We start from the raw sequence: 18355 nt of genomic DNA, 5'->3' as shown, positions 1-18355 counted from the left end.
CAGAGATGATCTGAATACTGGGGAGGCAGAGACAGGAAAATGCCTGGAGCTTGCTGTCCAGCCTAGCTGAATCCAAGCTCCAGATCCGGAGAGAGCTCTGTATGAAAAACAAGATGGAGCATCACCAAGGAAGATGAACTGATAACTGATATCAACCTCTGGTCTCCATGCACGTGCACATATGTCTAGGCGTATACACACACATACACATAGAGGAAAAGGTACGGGATGGAGAGAGAAAGAATAAACTGAATCAGCGGTATTAGTGAGCAGGTGAAATGTAGAACTGATCACAGCCAACTTAGCACCCAGAACAGTTATCTGATGACTTCTTGGTTCAAATTTCACATATTGCTTTCACCTTACTAAGTTCGATCCCAAACAACTTGGAACGGCCAACAAATTGGCTCGACACTATATGTATCTGATCTACAAGGTAATTATCCCACGTGGACATCCCTATGACCTCAGTGAAAAGATATTTATTAAACTTTCTGAATCTGGACTAAAGTATTACAAATAACTACAAGAACCAAAAGAAGTTGGCGTATAGCTTGTGAAAAGGAATGGTACTTTAGAAAGTTGAAAGGAGCGTAAGTGTACTCCGGAGGGAAACCACTGAGCAAAGATAAACGGGAAGGAAGGGCAAGCACACCACAGGCCGTACGAGGAGAGCACAAACCACTGGGCTCTGGTTTCTCTTAGTGCTTCTCACCTGAACCCAACGATCGGACATTCTTTGCAGATGTTGCATTTGGCCTGATGTTTTGCAGTCTCTGCAGCCGCCACACGGTGCAGAACCGGCAACCACACCATGGACTGTGGCTCCAACCGCATCCAGTCTATAAACTCCTTCACACTGATTTCTGGCTTGTTGTTATTCTGGGGGAGGAGACAGAAAGTGAAGAACAGCTCTTCAGTGAAGCGTTGCTGCTGCGGATCCATGTAAGAGAAAAGTCACATGACTCCAGCTCAGCCAAGACCCAAATAGGTTCTTTAAGATAAGAAAATTCTAGAAACTAAAATTAGAAAAATGCAGTGGGGGGAGGGAGAAACAGCTATTGTCATATGGGGGGTGTTAATTCCTTAGTATTCAAATTTTATTTTTTTTATTTGTGGGTTTTTTAATGTTCATACATACAGGTATACTTGCACGTATGTTCACATGCATGTAGAGGCCAATGGTCAATCTTTTATTCCCCAAGTACTGTCCATCTTGTGTTTGAGACAACATTTCTCGTTAGCTGGAAGTCATGGGTAGGTTAGATTAACTGGCCAATAAGCCTCAAGGATCTGCCTGGCTCTGCCACATTGATGCTGGGATTACAAGATGTGCCGTGTGCCACCTGACTTAAGTGGGTCAAGGGGACACAATCTTAGATCCTCACCCTTATAAAGCAACCTTAACAACCGTGCCATCTCCCTAGCCCGTCAATGCTCAAATTTAAAAGAAAAAAGAAAAGAAAACAAACAAACAAAAAAACCCAACCCATACAATTCCAGATACTCTTTCCACTTCCGTCCTTTAATTCTATAGCCTGAGTTTATCTAAGATGGTGAATGTATGAAGGTGAGGACTCCTCACCTTCCAAACAAAGTGGAAGGCTCTACCATCGCTTTACAAATGTTTCACAGAAGGAGTCATGGAGGCAGACCAGCGCGAATACGCTTTGGAGGCTCTCCAAGTTTATCAGGACAGATTGTGTGAGGCAACTCAAGTCTTCCACAGAGCCTAACGCTGAATGATTGTGTGTGATAGCAGAGGTAAATTCTACCAACTGCCTCTTCCCGCAGTGGCTGAGGTCATTCTGAGCACTGACATATATGACTATAAATCATACTTAGAAAAAAAAATCATTTAGTATTTTTTTTATTTCTAAAATAAGAAAAAAAGGCCATTATAAAATGTAATAACCCATGACATTGATTCTCCTCAAAGATACGGTGTGAGCGTTTCTTTCTCTCACCAGTGATAAATCATTGGCTCTGCTTTGGGGAAATATCTGTAGGCTTCTAGCTTTATGCATATGGATGCCATCGGTAGCATTTATAAATGTGCTTATGCACCGTAAGCATTTCCAAAGGAAACTGCAGCTCTCGCCCAGGTGAAAATGAGCAGCTCAGATCAGTGCGGAAATCTGTACACGACTCTGTGGGTATGCGCACACATTCTTTGAGAAAAGATGGCTGCTTTGGTAATGCTTTCATATTCCAACGGGTATTCTCTACAGAGAACACCGAGGCGTTTTTATTCCTTCAGTAAGCAAGCGTGGATCGAAGTCAATACGGGGTTCAATGGGTTATGAAGGGATGAGCAACCGTCAGATTGTTTCTGTTCTTTTGGAGTGCACAGGGCAAGCCCCTCTTTCACCAACGAGCAAATGCTGTCAGAGAGCTTTCTGCAGCCCATGCCAAACCTGCTGGAACCTCTTCTCAGCCCCCAGAACCGAGGAATTCATGTCTGTTGTGTACAAGCCACCCAGTTCAGATATTCTGCTAACAGCAGCTCGAGCAGACTAAGACCTGATAGATGTGTGATGGGCACGGCTTTGCCTTCAGGAAGCCTAGGTGTACCAGGAAGAAGCAATACTAACCAATTAACTACACCTCTTAGTATGGTGTCACACTGTAGTGAGCATGACGGGGCAGAGGGTGTGAAAGTGGGGAGAGAATCATCACCTCATAGAGCTCGGGAGGGCGTTCAGAGGACTGAAGAGCTATGCGGACATGTAAAGAAAGACGGAACAGAACGAGTGGGAAAAGAGAGTGTGTGAACAGAAAAGGAAGAGCATTCTAAACAGAAGGACACATATCCAAAGGTGTGGAAGCAGGAATCAAGGGGGGAAGGGAGTATTAAGAAGAGCTGAGCACAAGGGGACAGGCCACAAGCACAAGGACAGAGCCAGTGTGCTGCCATTCAGACATTTGCACTTCAATTTATACTCCCTGCAAAAAGATGTGTCTCTACCCAGGTTTTACTGTGCCTTGAGTCAAATGGGACTGAAGAAAGGAATCACTGGGCTGGAGAGATGACTCAGCCATTTAAGGCTAGGCTCACAGCCAAAAATATAAGAAACAAATCATCAACGTATAGGGTGTGTACCCCAAACCTCAACTATTTGATTCTGGCACAACTTGCTGAATGCCTTACTTGGAAGCATGGTTAAGTCCCTTTCTCAACACAGCATAAACACCCATAGTGCTCATGCCTACCTGCTGGAAGCAGCTTCGGACGCTGGGCTCAATGTTACTGCCCCCAAAGGCTGCTACTTCCCCCAGCTGCCTCGGGATCTGGATGGCGTCGTGAAGTAGCAGGCCAAGCTGCCGCTGGTCGCACATCTCTGTTGGCCCTGCCACCTCCTTAAAGAGACCTGCGAAGAGAAAGAACAAGATGTTACCGCCTACCTACTCAAAAGGTTATCTTACTTAAAACATTATCGTTGGTGAACTATGAACATAAAAACAAAAACCAAACCAAATCAAACAACCAAACAAAGAACAAGGAGGGATACGATCTAGGCATCTCTTTACTTCTGAGGATCTTAATCTGCCATCTATAATCAGAATGACTTGTCTTAGAATAATCTTATGTTATTGACTATTACATAAAACCAGGTCAACTAATGGAAAATTACTGTTTTAAGTACTACACATAAGTGTACATCGGTTAGTTTTATAGTGTTTCTAAGATAGTCCCTGAAGAAAGAATAAGAGGCAAAACAAAGGTTCCCTCACGATCTGCTAAAGCATATGGCTTATAAAGTATAGCTGCACATTTTACAGTTGATTTACCAACATTTTTGTTCACTCACAAATTCAATATGCTATGAACTTACATTTCATCTTCTTTTAGGTATGCTTATGTTCATATTGCCTTTGTTTTATAAACACTAAAAATATAAGGAGGTTTAGTTTTTCATTTTAGGAACTTAATAAGGTATTTTTGTTTTATTTCCCATAATGAAACTTAGGTTTTTCAATTTTAAGACATAAAAATGTTTCTATCCTTGGCCTTTCTTTCGCTTTTCCACGCATAAACAAAGCAAACACTGCTTTGTTTTGTTAATATTCTTAAGTCAACAGCATTAAAACGCCCCTTCCCGGGATATTTATCTTTGATCTACTATTTGATCTACATTTGCGGACTATAATTAATAGGAGATTCCCAATGAAGAAGCTAATTTAGTAAAGGAAGTTACTTTTTCTGCATGGAGGTACACCTAATTTAAAAAAAAAAAACCAAAAACTTTATAATAGAAATTGACACATTTGATGGCATTGACATACTATTTAAATGTTCATCATGTGATGCCAAGAAGAGTAGGTACTTAAGATGTCCCTCCCCCAGACCATTTTCAAACAATATCCAACATATAAGCAGCAGATAAAATGCCATTCTCCTCTGGTCAAAGGAGAAGGACAACAGCTCTAACGGTGTCATCAACGAAGCTGCAAACTGAAGCATTCTGAGTGGTATTGACCCAGCAATTATCACGAAATACAGTTTTAATTATGTAAGCACAAGAAGGGGAAGCAAACTCATCAGAGATAAAATTATTGTTAATACTTGTTCATTTAGATTTGTTTAGAACTCCACTTGTTTTGTTACTTGAAAAAAATAAAAAGGTTATCACATCTCCTGAAAACACTGGCCCAGCATTCTCGTAATGGTGCTTGCTTACTGTATAACCATGTGCAGGTGTGATGATCTTTACAGAGAGGTACACATGTTTAAGAGCATCAGTTTTACCCAGTGTTCCCGGTTAGAGGCAGAGAGCTGGGCTGCTATGCCCCTCAGAGGGTGAGAACACTCATAAAGAAACAGCGTGCCGGGCATGGAGAAAAAGGGACACCAAGTACTACGTTCTTATACTTGGACACAAGAGGCAGTGTGAGGAGGATGGGAAGAAAGGGCCACAAGTTTTTAATAAGAAACAACTAAAGAGACAAACTTGAGAAGAAATATCAACCCAGAGCAGATACAAGGGGCTCTCCAAAACACGCTTGCTGCCTGTGCTTCTGCTGATCCCAGCAAGCCCTGGCCATTGGCTGGAAGGCACACGGGATGTCAAAACCCACCCCACAGCCACTCCCAGAATGTCATAAGTATAGGTACAAGGAAGATAAAGACCATCGACAAAATGCTTTTCACACGGATGCCTTCTGCCAGGGCGGCTGGTGAGCAATTTGTCTTGAATATTAATTTTAACAAAGAAGATAATAATGAAGAGATGTTTCCGCAACACTGGGGAAATCAAAAGTAGAATCGGAGTTGCTCAAGATCTCAGTATAAGAAGCAAACCTGAACCTCAGGACAGTTTCCAGGGCCTCAGTACTGAGGTAAAGACTGAGATTAAAGAATTAACCTAAGAGATTTCTTATTTAATTATGTCCTGAGGTGACATCCTTCATGACTTATATTGAATAGTAGGAACTTGCAGTGCAGGGCCCTCTGCTTTCTTGCCCAAATGTGAGCACTTAATGCTGTTTTGCAGAAAATGCAAATCTTGAGCCTGAATTTGCATTCATTTTAGAGTCCATTCAGCACTATGACGTAACTGTTACTTTTAAAGGCCCAAGTCTTTCGGGAGCATATGAAAAACCCCGAATCACAGATGATTAGTAGAAAAATCTTTTCCTAATTTTGGAACACTGATTTTTCAGTAATTCTTTCCTTTCCTAATCAGTTTGGAAATGGCAAGTTCTCAGCTTCAGAGATATCTTTTTCTGATAATAATGAAGATTCCTGAAGTTCCAGTCAAAGGGCCACAGACAAAACTTTATGTAGGGCTTCTCCCCTTCCCTCTACATGGCATGCAAGGCTCAGACGCCCTTAAACACCCTCAACTCCTGGTTCTACAGTCAGCTTATGCTCCATACAAATTCACAGCTCTTTCTTGAACATTCTTGTCACATTTTGAAAAAAAAATCATGCCTTTGGGTTCTAAGCTTGACACTCAAACAATCTAACAGTAATCCCCAAAATCCATGATGTCAAATGCTTTTAGAAGAAACACAATTTAGTTAGATAATAAGAACACTGATCAAATACCTTCATTTAGGGAAATTTTTTCTTGACTCTGGGGGTGGAAGCAAGGACATGGTGCATGCTTAGCACGTGATGGAACGCTGAGCTATTAATAGACCCTCATACTCCTTCCTTGTACCCACCTCTCATCTTCTGATGTCTTTCTGTTCAGGAGTTATTCTTCACACTCTCCTCCAAAGACACAGATTTATCTGCACAGAACCATCTAGAAATGGCCTTGGCAGTATCAAGTTACTTATCTTTTATGGACAAATTAAACTAAAAGATATGTCACCATGGTGATGAGTTTGGAGACACATGGAGATGGTGATCATTTACTGAATCACTGCTGTTTTTGACAACTTGTAATATATTACCTCAACTTCCTCCCAATGGTACAATTGTTAGCCTCATCTCTCACCCTCAGCTCAGTGTACCAGGAAATAGATGTAACATTACTTTTGGCTACAAGTACTTAAAGGGATCAAGGCACCCCTTGGTCTAATTACACTTGGTCACTAAGTGGAAGAGATATAAATACAAGTCTCTCTCTTGAGCATGTCAAGACAATCAGTAATCAATAGTTAAAGAGACACCATTGACATACTTAATGTCAAAACTACAAAGTATCACTATTTAGAATTAATGCTACTAAAAGTTATAGTCCCTCTTTCCTTTCTCTTTCTTTCTAAGCATAACATAAACTGTAGAGGGTGTTTCTGATGGTAACAACTTTATCGATCAATAAAGATACCAGCGATCAATAACTGAGGATGGGGTGGGACTGTCAGAACTGCCTGGGAGGAGGCAGGAGGAATCAGGAGCACTGGGGAAGAAGGAGGAAGCAGTAGTGGCAGGAAATAAAGCCAAGCAGCCATGTGAGTTTTTGGGTGGAGTAGCCAATGACTCTCTATCTGATTATGATGGGATGGAAGGGGAGGTTCACAGTGCCCAGTCCTTGAGTTAGAAAAAGGCATTTTAAGATTAACTGGCATGTATGTGTGTTGTTTTTTATCCATGGATCCAAGGGAATCTGGGTGAGGGCCAGGAGCGTGGTCTGCCTGGAGTTTAAAGTGAGATAGCAAAAACTACAGGCTGCAATAAACAAATTAAAAAAAAAGAAAAGGGGGTTGTGGAGTCACAAAAGGGTGGGTCTACAGCTGTAACGCTCACACATCTATGCACAGTGGATTTAAAAAGTGCACATGGCACAAAAAAAGTTGATTCCAGTTCAACACCAACATTCTAACAGGTCACTGGATTAACTAAATTACTGTCCTATTTCAGCATTAATCTGCTCACCTGAAATAGTGGGGATTGTAATACCTACTAGAATATTCTAATATTTAAATGGGATGCACACCTGTGCTTGGTTCTTACTGTATCAGTGCACCTCACCTGTGGCCCCGCAGTCAGCTTTTCAAGACATACAAATGTTCTTCACAGTGTGTACACATAGTAAGGGTCTCCCGAATGGAAGTTAGTATTACAGCAAATTACAGAAAGTCAGTAGCCAGCAAACGTATGCCATCATCAGAATCATTATGGTATAAAAGGTCTTACATACATCGGTATTTTTCTTCTAAGAGGCCTTTGGAGAGAGACATCAATCCAATCTTCAGACTCTGTACTCTAATTTTTCCAGTCCGGCCCCTGAAATTATAAGATGGGTTATATGCATTTAAAGCTGTATACGGTATGTTGGATGCCATTTTCTTGAGAGTAAACCACGGCATAATAAAGTTAAAGATGCAAGTTATCTACATGGTATAATTACTACCAAGCCCACATCATAAACTCACGACACAGTTTAACAACATCGTTGAACAAGTCTGGAAAAATACACTGAAGTCCTTTTACATACAACACACAGCCCAAGAACACACGAAAGGAATATAAAAACAGCTATCATAAAGCCAAATAGATTTCACTTTGATAAATACTACAAATAAAACCTGTTGGTCATAAATGTAAAATCAAAATATACATCAAAGCTACACAGAGTATGCAAGCATGTTTTACAAAGTATGAATGCACCTTTATACAGCAAGAGAAGACTACCGACAAATTAAAACTCAAACGCAAAAAAGAAGAACTATGTAGACAATTATATGTTGAAGACTCAGCACTTATAAAGCTTTAGAACTCCTTGTCTCCTTTTATCTCTGCCAATGTAGTCTATAAATTACTATTGCGATTTTAATAGTGAATGGGTTCAAATAGGCTGGAATGATATCTGTATTAGGGGAAGCATGAAACTGTAATTAAAAATGGAATGTATTAATTAATCAGCTCTAGGAAATACTTTCACACTAAGCCGATAGGACATCATTTTAATTTCACTTAAGAATTGGAGATATATATTTTTATATATATATCTATTTTATTCCAATGTCTATCAAAGTATTAAGCTGTTAAACGAGTGCTGGTCATGGTAGTAGATACCAGGAATGGGGAAAGGACCACAAAATTAATAGGATATGATTTTTCCAGGATAACAACACACAACCCAGGAAAAAAGTCTTATTGCTATATTTATTATTTCATAATCTCCATCATCTATTTTCAGCTTCGGTTTATTCTCTGAATTTTCTTAGATTTAAGCCACACATATCTTACACTGAAAACACATAAGAGAATGTTCGCTTATTGTATGGGCACATAAGAGTGTAGCTGTGTGAATGAGAAATGTTAGTACTTAAGCTATGTCCCTGTCCCTGGTTGTAGTACCGTCTGGGAAGGTTTAGGAGGTGTGTCCTTGCTGGAGGAGGGATGGTATTGAAGGCGGACTTTGAGTCCTCTCACTCTGCTTGCTCCTCCAGCCCCCATACTGCATCCATGCCTTCCACTTTACCATGATGCTGATGACTTCCTCTGCCCCTGGAACTGTGAGGCACATGAAACCTGTCTTTCTATAAGCTGCCTTGGTCATAATGTTTTATCACAGCAATAGAAAAGTAAGCAATACACATTGTAATTTACAGTATCTTAAAAATACAAACACATCAGTAATGTGCTCTGTTAGTCACACTAATTAATATTCTTCCATTTTCAGGTGGTAAATGATCAAGTAAATGTCTGCATATATAGTATGACAGCAAACATATAAAAAAGAAGGAAAGAATGCATGCTTTATCGTGGCTAAGTGCAGTAGCAACACCTGAACTCTCAGTACTCAACAGACAGAGACAGAAAAATTACTACAAGTTCTAGCCTAGCCTAGTCACAAGGAATACCAGCCAGTTTCAAATAAACTGAGCCATACTTCAAATCATGTTTCTACTTAATAAATACTTTTAGGGTTTTCTAAATTATCATAGGAAATTGTGTCTATTCTCTTCAAGAGTTGGACAGTGTTTATCCTCTGAACACAATTTACTTATTGAAAATAATAAAGGTTGATGGGTAATTGCGCTAAGGATTTGTGTAAGAATGTGGGTAAACACAAACCAATTGTTTAAGGGATGAGATGGAACTAGTAGAACTTGACCTCTAAGTCTAGTGGGAAAACACAAGAGAGATACAGGAAGACAAGGAAATGTCAATCATCTACCCAGGCCACCACCATGAGTTATAAAGGCTCACTGTATGCTAAGAACGCAGAATTGCTCAATGAACTTTAGGAAGCAAGAAAAAGTAGAGAACTTGATTCTTATTCAATAAACTCACACAGAAGCTAGGGAAGTAAGACAAAAGGATGACTACAGAAAATACAGTATCAACTTTTAGGTGTGGAAATGAAAAATCAAATACAAGATCACTGTGGTTGGCAGGATTTAGAGAGAGCACTTTGAGTAGTCCACAACCTCTCACAGCTAATAAAGAAGTTCAAACTCAAGGCTTGCAGTTGAAGCTCAGTGGCAGAGTGCTTGTCTTACATGGAGTAGGCTATCCCTAGTTAATTCCTAGTACCATCCTCCTCTTTGTAAGAAAGAGAAGATTACAATCAGATGTGAGATGTCATAGCAAAAGCCCAAGTAAGAGAACATAGGTGTGGGTGCAAACACACCCCCTCCAAAACTTAGGGTGGGGTGAGCATCTATATGCAGGCCTACTGGCTGATTAATCTGTGCATACATGGGGCGATTCTTGACTGTTTTGATATCAAGTAGGATATCTAATTGGAGATGCCTCTGAGAGCTGATGAAATGTATGAGTGAGCGATGTAGCCCAATAGCTAAGTATTTGATTCCCAGGACAGATTCTGTAAGTGACTTCTGAAATTAGTTTAACTGTGAAGTTAAGTACCTTTAAAATTATATTCATCTCAGGATAGTGGGGGATATATGACTTACTGTAACAAATGAAGCTAATATTCTCTACAGAGATAAAAAAAAATGTTTGAACCAAGTGTTCCAGACTATTGCTCTGAAGCATGATTTAAATGGTTCAGATTTCCATTAAATCTAGAAGGAAGATTGTGAAATTAAGACTTTTGAACCTGGCAAGATGAAGACGGAGTGAGGCTGTGGAATCATAAATGGAATCAATTTGATTGCTACAGTGTATGAAGCCTCTTTCTATACATATTAGCTCATTTGCCCTTCACATTCATTTTTCGTGTGGTGAGCTGTGTGCAGATATTTTTACCTAAATTTTCCATATATTGTGATGCCAAAGTTAAGTGGTTGCCAAGTAACAGAGCAACCTGGGCACAGAATTGAAAATATGAGAAGGAGCTGAGTATATGTTAGAACTCAGACGTTTCGTTGATTTTATAAAATATGACTGGTCTAGCTATAGCAATATGATAAGAATATCCATGCAACCAAGGAAATAAAATCTACAAATTAGCCCTGTAACTATGATTATTTTGTAGCGGGGGAGTGAGGGGGGTTTACAGATAAACTCTGGCATCTCAGAGTATCAGTTTTTCAATCAGTTAAATAGCTCATATCTCATCTCTAAGTCATATGTGGATTAGAATTCTTTGATCTCCTCAATCTGCATGACTCTTTTTTTCATATTGAAGTTGAGAAGGTCTGTCCAGGTTGCATCATATGGCAATAAATCAAGGAGTTTAATATGTAACAAGATATGCTATAGTTTACATCAGAAAGGGTCCCTGAGTGCCATGTATTAACAGCTTGGTCTCCAATGTGGTGTTGCTCTTGGGAGGCAGGAGAAACTTTAAGAGCCAGGGTCTATTACATGACCTCTGAGAGGCAAGCCCTCTAAGGAGATAACAGGAATGTCCTCTCTTTCTTCCACTTCTTGATCATCAAGTGACAGCTTTCCTTCATCAGCATTCCCAACATGAGGTGCTGCCTCACGTACAGCTAGGGGCAAGCCAGTCATGGTTGAAATCTCTCTAAGGACTATCCAAAATATATCTCTCTGTGTATGAGTTGATTTCATCAGCTACTTGTGATAGTGTTGTGTGCTGGGTTTGAATATGCTTGGCCCATGGGAAGTGGCACTATTAGGAGGTGTAGCCTTATTGAAGGAGGTGTGTCACCTGAGGTAGGGTGATATATATGCTCAAGCTCTGCCTAGTGAAAGACACACAGTCTCCGGCTGCCTTCAGATCACGATGTTCTTCCACCACATCTGCCTGGACACTGCCATGATGATACTGTACTGAACCTCGGGAACTGTAAGTCAGCTCCAATGAAATGTTGACTTTTATAAGAGTTGCCTTGGCTGGCTGTGCCCAGAATGGAACTGAACTGGTCCCACAGCTCCCTGCACCCAAATCACATCGGGGAGAGAGCTGAACTCCCAGAAGTGCAGACAATCCTGAGACCTCAGGAGAGACTGCCACTTCTGCTCACATTCCTGGCCCAAGAGGAACCTGTCTAGTAGCCTCTGGATACAAGAATATAGGAGCAGTTAGCAGCAGGAACCTGCTGGTTTCTGCCTGTGCCCAGAAATGAACTGAACTGGTCCCACAGCTCCATGCACCCAAATCCCATGTGGGAGAGAGCTGGACCCTCAGAAGTGCAGACAATCCTGAGAACTCAGAGGAGACAACTACTTTCTACCCATATTCCTGACCCAAGAAGAAACTGCCTAGTGCCATATGTGCCCTCTGGGCACAGGAACCTAGAAGCAATCAGGGTCAGGACCCTTCAGGTTTCTACCTGTGCCTAGAGCTGAAAGCCAGTCACCAGGAGTGCCTACACAGCTGAGAGCAGAGGTAAGATCAACTCTTCTCCACAGAGCAAGCCGCCTGGAGGCTGCAGGTCACAAAAACCCAGGAACAGCTCTTTGTTCCCAGATCCAGCTGGAAGAAAACAGGTCTACAGGAGGGATCAAGCCACTGTCAGAGACAGCAAAACAAGCTAACATCAGAGACAACCTGATGGCAAGAGGCAAGGAGAGGAGCCTAAGCAACAGAAAACAAGACTACTTGGCATCATCAGAGCCCAGTTCTCCCACCAAAGCAAATAGCCATACACACTGGAAAAAAAGCAAGAATTGGATTTAAAATCACATCTTATGATAATGATAGAGGACTTTAAGAAGGACATAAATAACTCCCTTAAAAATACAGGACAACATAGGTAAACAAGTAGAAGCCCTTTAAGAGGAAATACAAAACTCCCTTAAAGAATTACAGGAAAAAATACCCAAACAGGTGAAGGAATTGAACAAAACCATCCAGGATTTAAAAAATGGAAATAGAAACAATAAAGAAAGCATAAAGGGAGACAACCCTGGAGGTAGAAAAACTAGGAAAGAGATCATGAGTCATAGATGTAAGCATCTCCAACAGAATACAAGAGCTAGAAGAGAGAATCTCAGGGGTAGAAGATACTATAGAAAACATTGACACAATGGTCAAAGATAATAACACAAAAAGATCCTAGCCCAAAACATCCAGGAAATCCAGGACACAATGAGAAGATCAAAAATAAGGATAATAGGTATAGAAGAGAGAGAAGATTCCCAAATTAAAGGGCCAGTAAATATCTTCAACAAAATTATAGAAGAAAACTTCCCTAACCTAAAGAAAGAGATGCCCATAAACATACAAGAAACCTACAGAACTCAAAATAGATTAGACCAGAAAAGAAATTCCTCCCATCACATAAGAGTCAAAACACCAAACGCACAAAACAAAGAATGAATATTAAAAGCAGTAAGGGAAAAAGGTCAGCTAACAAATAAAGCCAGACCTATCAGAATTACACCAGACTTCTCAACAGAGACTACGAAAGATCCTGGGCAGATGTCATACAGACCCTAAGAGGACACAAATGCCAGCCTAGGCTACTATATCCAGCAAAACTCTCAATTACCATAGATGGAGAAACCAAGATATTCCATGACAAAATCAAATTTACACAATATCTTTCTTTGAATTCAATCACAAACAAAGGATAATAGATGAAAAAGTCCAACACAAGGAAGGAAACTACACCCTAGAAAAAGCAAGAAAGTAATACCCTTGCAAAGAAACCAAAAGAGGAGAAACAAACATAATTCCACCTCTAACAACAAAAGTAACAGGAAACAACAATTGTTATTCCTTAATAACTCTTAACATCAATGAACTCAATTCCCCAATAAAAAGACATAGACTAGCAGATTGTATATGTAAAGAGGACCCAGCATTTTGCTGCATATAGGAAACACACCTCAGAGACAAAGACAGAAACTACCTCAGAGTAAAAGGCTGGAGAGCAACTTTCCAAGCAAATGGTCCAAAGAAACAAGCTGGAGTAGCCATTCTAATATCGAATAAAATCAACTTTCAACCAAAAGTTATCAAAAAAGATAAGGAAGGACACTTCATATTCATCAAAGGAAAAATCCACCAAGATGAACTCTCAATCCTGAATATCTATGCTCCAAATACAAGGATACCTACATTCATAAAAGAAACTTTACTAAAGCTCAAAGCACACATTGCACCTCAAACCATCAAAACAGGAGATTTCAACACCTCACTCTCATCAATGGAAACAGAAATTAAACAGAGACATAGAGAAACTAACAGAAGTTATGAACCAAATAGATTTAACAGATATTTATAGAACATTTCATCCTAAAAAAAAAAAAACAAATTAAAAAAAAAAAAAAGAAAAGTAAAAAAAAAAATAGAGTTGCCTTGGTTTGTGTGTCTATTTACAACAATGGAAACCTGAACAATGAATGAGTAGATGAATGGATGGATGGATGGATGGATGGATGGATGGATGGATAGATAAATAGGTAAATCCATGTAACTCTGTCAAGAAGTCTGCTCATCTCTTGGGTATTCACTGTCCATTTCCTAAGAACTTCTTTCTTTCCCCCAATGCCTGTGCTTACAGTAAATCGATATGAAAACATTTTCTTAAGGAACTCTAACGCTGTTACACAAAACTTTAAAAAAAATTAGTTGAACACAACACAGGCATCATTTTTAAGTTCGAAGCCTTCTCAAAGTCCTGTAATATCCAGGATCCCTATTCTGGATGGAATGAAATTATAATTGATCAGATTCACTCAGAGGACTATTTCTTGAAATAGAGTTAATAGCCATTGCTTAGATAAATGAATAAGCCATATGCAATCGAGAAACTCAGGCAGTCAATGCAGGACATCAGTGATCACGGCCTACAGAGTAACCGACTTTTCCTTAGCTGAATTCATTTATTCCAAGATAGAAAGCGAGACCGAAGGGAATCAATCTGACCCAGAAGGGTGATTGATATGTTTCACTGGCATAGAGAGGAAGTAAGTTTTACAGGACTTTTTAATCCATGAAAACGAAAGAATGACACATCTCAAGGTATTGTTTTTCTAGTAAAAAATAATATTTCCATATAGCATTTCCATGTGTTCACATCTAGCAGTCAGAAATGGGATTGTGCCAGCATTTAACTCCCAGAAAATGAGTCACAACATTTTGCATGCTGGCTTGGTCCTAACAAAGTGTCACTGCTTCCCCATGCTAGAGTGGAAGCAGCCTCTGTGTATGTTCTGAGGCCAACTGTATTCTTCTGGCATTTGCACACCAAAGTCCTAACTTTGTATTTTAGGACACTGCTTTTTATGCCAACATTACCTTTAAAGAGTCAGTTAAAATGAAGTTGGAGGGGTAGACCCTAGTCTGGAATGCCTGGTGCCCTTGTAGGAAAAAAGGTCAAGTCGATTTCAGAAAGAAGAGAACAATTGAAGAACCAAGACTGGGTCTAGACCAGCCAGCCCCATCAGCACTGTGAGCTCAGTCTTTCAGACTTTATAGATGAGAGGAAGTGATGTTTAAGCAACTATGATGGTTTGCATATGATTGGCCCAGGGAATAGCACTATTAGAAGGTGTGGCCTTATTGGAGGAAGTGTGTCACTGTGGGGGTGTGCTTGGAGACCCTCCTCCTACCTGCCTGAGGATTCACAGTCTGTTCCTAAATTCCTTTGGGTGAAGATGTAGAACTTCCTGCACCATGCCTGCCTGGATGCTGCCATGCTCCTGCCTTGATGATAATGGTCTGAACCTCTGAACCTACAAGCCAGTCCCAATTAAGTGTCATCCTTTATAAAACTTACAGTGATCATGGTGTCTGCTCACAACAATAAAACCCTAACTAAGACAGCAACCTAGTCTATTAGGTTTTGTTTCAGCAGCCTAGAAATTGTCTAAAATTGTCACAGTGGGACCCTGCTAGGGGCAAGAGTGCTCTCCATAAACCTTGTTCAGGTTGTCCTTCTCTTTGCTACTACACAGGGTCAGATGAAGTCCCCAAATCTTCTCACTTAGCTTTCTTCCTGGGACGGGAACCCATGTTACAGGCTACTGCACAGAAAACATTGAAATAACGAGCTATTTGTGGTGAATTTATGGTAGAAAATATCTCTTTTGAGGCTTTAAAAGTGATGAGCAAATAAATGAGATACTTATGCTAAAAGTAATATTATACCCAAGAAGAATTATACCTTTGCATTAAAAAGGCCACACAAAAGACACCAGGCAGAAGTGTATTACAGCTAAGTCCTCTTTTCTTTGGCAGCTGAGCCCTTCTCAGATGCCTCCATGAGCATGGCTATCTTGTTATTTCTTTTTTTTTAAGATTGAAAATGAAATGGAAAAAAAGTAAATAAAATTATAGATAAATCATATCATTGTCATTATCATTTGTTTCTTACCCAGAATCAATCAGCTACTGAACAAGCATACTTACGAACTGTCATCTGTCTTCTCTGATTCATGAACTATCACCTACTTCTTTGTCTTCAAGTCAAAGGCTGACAGATGTAAATCTTCATGCAGCTACTTAATGAGAACTAACTTTTGCGATTCAAGAGAAAAGAAAGTCTTCGTTTTCCTCTTTCATTTTGCATATTTCAACCCCCTACCAGAGAATGAATAATTCCCAACATTTCCGAAATGTCAGCTCACAGCAAGTCTTTTTATAACTGATTAGTGCACAAATACATTGTCAAAAAGCGTCACACAAATGCAGATGTGCAGGGCTGGAAGTCGAGGTGCTCTTTATGTACAGTGAGACCCAGTTCAAGTACACAAGTTAGTGGGCTACAGCATTAATTATTAAGGCAAGACAACCTTACGAAAACATAACCACAATGGCAATGGAGCTACTATTTAAAGGCAAACTGAGTCTTGTTCATTGCTGCCCAAATTACTCTCAAACCACTATCACACAAAGTTAGAGAGTCTCATATGCTAAAAATCATTTTAATTCAGGGAACATCAGCTTTTGTTTTCCTTTTTAAAGAAAATAATCTAAGATAGTAAAGAGCAAACATCAAGCAGTTTAGGTTTTCCTAGCTGCCCCCTGACAGTGAATGCCACCTCCCTAGCCTTGCCCGACCAACAAAGTCATGAAAGAACAATCACAAGTTCCCTCTTATCCTACTGTTGGGAGCTGAAGGACTTGGAAAATCAGTTACTTTTAAACAATTAAAACAAATCTTTCAACTGGACAAGAGGATTATGAAAACATCTTTTTAAAGAAATCATGTTACTGGTCTGAGATGTAGCTCAGTGGTAAAGTGTTTGCATCCATGTGCAAGATTGTTCCTGAGTTAAAACTTTAGTATCACCATTAATGAGGGTGGTGAAGATGAAGGAGGAGGAGGGGAGGAGGAGGGGAGGAGGAGGGGGAGGAGGAGGGGAGGCGGGCAATGATACTTGCCCAGTTTGTTATCACTGTAATTCACTCACTCATGTGGATTTAAAGGATAAATGATAAACTTACGTGTCATATACGTTGAGCAGCCAGTTGAGGCACATATCGACGCAGAGTGGAACATTGACCAAGTCTTTGTGCAGTTGTTCAAGCCCATCGTAAGTTGTGGTCAGACAGTTGATGACATCTGGGACACTCAGGAGCTGATCATTTTGATTCAGTTTGTGCTGCTTGAAAACTTCATTTGTTGTGTTCAGCTCTAAGAGATCCACTAATTAGATAAGGAGAAAGAATTAGAGAGAGGCATTGCCTTACCCAACAACATCAAAACCCAGTTATTCTATTATCCAGATTTTAGTTTGACTGTTCAACTCGCGATCTGATCCTTCTCAGTTAACTTCAGTTGTTAATGAAATAGACATTTCCATTCTCTCAGATCCATTATAGTCTATATACCTTTGTGCCTTTCCATCTAAACGCTGTAGCTTTTCCAATTTCTGATCTTTGAATTTTTCCCTCTTTTGGCATCCTTGTTTATAGACTCTCTGTGTTTTTCAATACAGAAAGGAATAGTCTCTAAATCTATTCCAAACATTAGAATATCCTAAGTAACAACACTGCTCACCTCATGTTAGCTCACAGTCTGTTCCCCACTTCCTAGTTACTTTTTACACTCTCTAAAGTTATTTTTAAGTGATACTCATAGAACCACCAAATTGTGTGTATTAATGAGGGACTCTGGTTTCAACTGTTATCTACACTATGCAATGTTTAAATCTGGGTAACCTATAATCTCCTCAAACATTTATCATGTGTGTGGGGGAAACATTCAAAAATCCTTTATTCTAGCTCTTTGAAATGTAAAGCAAGTTGTGTTATCTACAGTCACAACATCAGACACCAACCTTAGTTCTAATTATAACCTGTAATTATATAATTATGGCCTATCAACCAGTTATTCCGCATACCACTGTCAAGCTAACCTTTCCTTAACAGTATTTAAAAATGTATATAATGACATTAAAAGGTGGCTGGAACTAGTTTTTATTTTTAAGAAGCAAACAAATAAAAGAACCATATTTCATAGAAAAGTAACAGCTCTCTAACACCTGAAAAGAGTCAAATCAGAATTATTCTGAACAACCAGAATTGGCCGAAATCAGGCCTACTTCCCAAGTTGCCTTTCAGATGACTTGTAGCTAAGATGGATTCCTACTGGTTCACAGGTCACTGGCCTTCATGTATTT

The 18355-nt window shown here is 39.8% G+C and overlaps 1 protein-coding gene across 1 annotated transcript in view; it reads right to left on the bottom strand.

The window, feature by feature from the left end:
• Utrn (utrophin) overlaps window positions 1–18355 on the bottom strand; it is a 593945-nt gene that overhangs the window by 33905 nt on the left and 541685 nt on the right. The window contains 4 exon segments of the mRNA XM_032894978.1: window positions 716–882; window positions 3214–3371; window positions 7596–7681; window positions 17178–17379. Coding sequence (XP_032750869.1) covers window positions 716–882; window positions 3214–3371; window positions 7596–7681; window positions 17178–17379 — 613 coding nt within the window.

Source organism: Rattus rattus, chromosome 2 (genome assembly GCF_011064425.1).
Source record: "Rattus rattus isolate New Zealand chromosome 2, Rrattus_CSIRO_v1, whole genome shotgun sequence".
NCBI classification, from domain to species: domain Eukaryota; kingdom Metazoa; phylum Chordata; class Mammalia; order Rodentia; family Muridae; genus Rattus; species Rattus rattus.
Note: the sequence above shows the minus strand (reverse complement) of the source record. Positions and strands in the feature narration are given on the sequence as shown.